General features: G+C 36.7%; 1 protein-coding gene across 1 annotated transcript; it reads left to right on the top strand.

Moving 5' to 3' along the window:
* The first annotated feature begins 1,473 nt into the window (after window positions 1-1,473).
* Window positions 1,474-4,094, top strand: LOC132430585 (breast cancer metastasis-suppressor 1-like protein). The gene has a single exon (XM_060019828.1). It carries the CDS (start codon window positions 1,575-1,577, stop codon window positions 2,604-2,606), a length of 1,032 nt encoding a protein of 343 aa, XP_059875811.1. The 5' UTR covers window positions 1,474-1,574; the 3' UTR covers window positions 2,607-4,094.
* The last annotated feature ends 313 nt before the right edge of the window (window positions 4,095-4,407 follow it).

The following is a 4,407-nucleotide window of genomic DNA, read 5'->3' on the forward strand; positions in this document are numbered from 1 at the left end:
ATTTTAGCATTTAAGTTAATATTTTTGTCAATATTACTTTGAGCTTACAGAAGCAAAACAGTCTGAGGACCATTGTTTTAATTACCCATATGGTGTCTCTGTCGGTCTGAAACTAGTGACATTTGCCAACATAGTGGTCTTTTAGGGACTCCTGGGGTACTAGGACCAGCCTGTGTGGTACCCTTGTCCCAATTCCTTCCCGACAACAGGCTTTGTCTTGAATTTCATGAAAGGGGAAACTGCACCTAGTTTGCCATCTACGGTATGATAAGTATCAATCTCCCTGGTTGCTTTTCGCATATCTCATTTGTGCAAGTCCATGTCTTGGTCTTGGTGTGATGAGCATAGACATACACTCTTGACTGGTGAGTATAAGCTCAGATCTTGTTTGGAAGGGTTGCCATCCCAACGAGAGACAGTGAGATGGCTCATCCACTGTCACACTGTTAATCATGTGTGGATCCAGAATTGGAACCCAAGTGACTAGATACAGCATCTCCTGTCCTTCTTCCCACCAGAGTCTCTAATATAAGTGGGACAGACAACCATATTGGCCATCTATCCCATCTGTTCCCACTTTCACATGAAGAAAGAACTTGAGTAAAAATTGTTATTGTACAAGTGAAAATTTGAGGGGGGCGTATTTATTACCTATGTTTTATCAATAAGAGCATAGATGTTTCATAGTTGATCTGTGTATAAGTCTTAAGGCTACTTCTTGGAAAATTATAACCCCAAATAAAGTTGATACAATAACAGACCACTATATAGTGGAAAATTAACCAAACAAATTTAAACAAATTGTATTAATAATCATGTAGCAATATTTTCAGTAATTTAAGTGTAAAAAATAAGAATGTCAGCAAGTGAAATTCATTCAATCTAAAATGACAGTTGTCATAAAACAGTCTTTCCTCAACTGTTGGTAATTTCAACTATGTGCATGCACAGGAGATTTTCATCTATTTAGGGGGTTTCTAGTAAGTGGCTACTAAGAGAAATACAAATATGGAGAGCTTCATGTGATTCTTCCATAAAAAACAAAGAAAGGGCTTGAAAGTTGAGATTAAAAAGGAATTTGAAAAAAAAAAAAAAGGGAATTTGAACTTTGATTCTGGTGGCATGGTAGATTAAGTACCCCAATGGATCTTCCTGACTGAATCAACTAAATGCTGGATAAAATATAAGGATGAAAAATAAAAATTACAAACAACAATAGCATGTGCATTGGAAGGGGGTGATGAGGAATAAAGCATTCTAAAGTCCTTGAATTATTGGGGTGAAGGTATAGATACTGACTACTGTTGTTCTGTAAAATTAAGTACACATGTTAATATACTAGCATAACCACTAGAAGAAGCAGTACAGAGCATATTACCTGCAAACAAGAAGTTAAAAAAATACTGGAATCAGAAGAAGACAAAAGAAAATCAATGAAAAAGATGGCAGTATAAAAGGAAATAGACAGAAAAAGCTCGGCCGCTGGGTGGGTCGGGGCGTTCGGCGCGCCCTTCTCTGAAGCGGCGGTGGCCGGGCTGGGCGCCGGGAGTGGGAAGCGACGGCGCGGCTGGAAAATGCCAGTCCATTCCCGAGGGGATAAGAAGGAGACGAACCATCACGATGAGATGGAGGTGGACTACGCCGAAAACGAGGGGAGCAGCTCCGAGGACGAGGACACCGAGAGCTCGTCGGTCTCCGAGGATGGAGATAGCTCAGAAATGGATGATGAAGACTGTGAAAGAAGAAGAATGGAATGTTTAGATGAAATGTCCAATCTTGAAAAACAGTTTACCGATCTCAAGGATCAACTTTATAAAGAACGATTAAGTCAGGTGGATGCAAAACTACAAGAAGTCATAGCTGGAAAAGCACCAGAATATTTGGAACCACTGGCAACTTTACAAGAAAATATGCAAATTCGTACAAAGGTAGCAGGAATCTATAGAGAGCTCTGCTTAGAATCTGTAAAGAACAAATATGAATGTGAAATTCAAGCTTCTCGCCAGCATTGTGAGGTCTATTTTCTGCTTCTTGAAGAACATCCTAGGCATTCCTTCACTGAGAGTCTGTTAGTGAGTGAAAAGCTTTTGTTATATGATACAGTGCAGAGTGAACTAGAGGAGAAGATAAGAAGGCTTGAAGAGGACAGGCATAGCATTGATATTACCTCAGAGCTGTGGAACGATGAGCTTCAGTCAAGAAAAAAGAGGAAGGACCCTTTCAGTCCTGACAAAAAGAAGCCAGTTGTGGTTTCAGGTCCGTATATAGTTTATATGCTACAAGATCTTGATATTCTTGAAGACTGGACAACAATAAGGAAGGCAATGGCTACACTGGGTCCACACAGAGTGAAAACAGAACCACCTGTGAAACTGGAAAAACACCTGCACAGTGCTAGATCCGAAGAGGGAAGATTGTATTATGATGGTGAATGGTATATACGTGGACAGACAATATGTATTGACAAAAAAGATGAATGTCCTACAAGTGCTGTAATTACAACAATTAACCATGATGAAGTTTGGTTTAAGAGGCCTGATGGAAGCAAATCTAAGCTTTACATTTCACAGCTACAGAAAGGAAAATATTCAATTAAACATTCGTAATCATGATTTAAGTGTTATCTAAATCTACCTTATTAGTGTTACCAAGTATGATGTGCCATGGGAATAAAAAAATATATTCAGTAACTTAATATTCTCATCGAATCATGAGAGACTGTGTATTTGTAGGTAGTACTCTAAATAGACCTCATGTTGATATGTTATTGAAAGAGACAGTGATAAAAGTTTAATCATGATCATTACATTTATTTGCCTTTTTGGCCCAGTGACCAATAGGTATATATGGTAGGGGTTTCTTACTAAACTTTTTTCTTTGGTTTTTATGTAAATCTGTCTTACCTTTAGTGAACTATGTTAGCAGTGGCTACATTTATCTGCAGTTTTCTTGATTTTCAGTGTCTTTGTCACTGATCATATATTTGTAAATAAGCCCTATAAAATGTTTCCTATAAATGGTTTGTAATAGTACATTTGTGTCAAATCAGAATTGAAATTTAAACATATATACGTGAGTATGTATAGATGGCATCATCAGCTTATTTAGAACTGATGGCCTTACTTTGCAATCTTGTTTTACCCGAAATTAAGCTATTGGGTTTGAAAGCTAAAAGGAGCACTTTTGTAGACTAGGAGCTTTCCTTCTCCTTTTCCTTGATTGTATGGAGGTGACCTATTTTTACAAATTATACTTCATGTTGATTAGAAATATTAGTGTCAAGTAATAACATGCTTCTACCTTTATTTCTTGTGAACCTTTCGAGGGCAGGTATATATGCCTGGTATTTATGATGCAGTATGTAAGTGGTGGACAGTAACTGACAGTATTGTGGTGCTTGCTGTACATGTCTGATCTTTTGAAACAGATTTTTAGTAAGCATTTTCCAGAGGTAAAACTAGATTCGTATCCTAATTTTATTCCTAGGGCAAAATAGACAGGGATGATCTCCTTGAATCTATTCCCAAATTAATATTTTTATCTTTGGTGTTTCTACACTTTAAGGCCACTTGGTGCAATTTAGAAAGCATTGGCCTCTCTTCCCCTAGTCACATTCAAAATTAACTTCTAAAACCTCAGGAACAGTACAGGGAATTGAAACCCTCAATATGGCAGCACAATTGGCTGTAGTATATATTAGGGTACAACCAAATCAGGTATTCCTGGTGGTCTTGTGCACTTTAATTTCTGTTATATTGAGACTTAAGAGGATGAGGAAGAGATCTACTTATTAACACTTAGGGCAGGAATATCTGCATTGTTCCATTTGTTTTCTCGCTATTTTACCTCTGCAAACATCTTCCTGTGCAGATCACTACTTCACAGTTGCCAAATGTTAAAATATTTGACTTCTGAAGTTAATTATCAGCAGTTATGTACGTTGTTCTGTTTCTAATTAACCTTAGCAAATGTACATAATGTCATAATCTGATAGTATTTGACAGTACTTATGTATACAATGTTTCATAAGCATTTTTAATAATATTTGGATTTTTAAATTTAGTATATAATAAAAAGATGTGTTTGCGTGTCAAAAAAAAAAAAAAAAAAAAAAAATAAAAGGAAATAGAAAACAGAGCAGACCAAAAAACATACCTAATATGATAATAAGGTTATATTCAAATAGAGGAGTAATCAGAATAAATGTAACCGGATAAGCTGTGCAGTTATAAGACAGAAATATCAGACTGTCTTTTTTAATTCAGCCTAACCGTTGTTGGTTTTGTAAAGAGACACGACCAAAAATTACAGACACGGAGATAGTCCTTAAGTCAATGGATGGCTGGGAAAAAAATGTGCACCAGAAAAATGCTAACCAGAGAAAAGCTAATGTAGCCATTTAAATAG

Source organism: Delphinus delphis, chromosome 9, assembly GCF_949987515.2.
Source record: "Delphinus delphis chromosome 9, mDelDel1.2, whole genome shotgun sequence".
Taxonomy (NCBI): domain Eukaryota; kingdom Metazoa; phylum Chordata; class Mammalia; order Artiodactyla; family Delphinidae; genus Delphinus; species Delphinus delphis.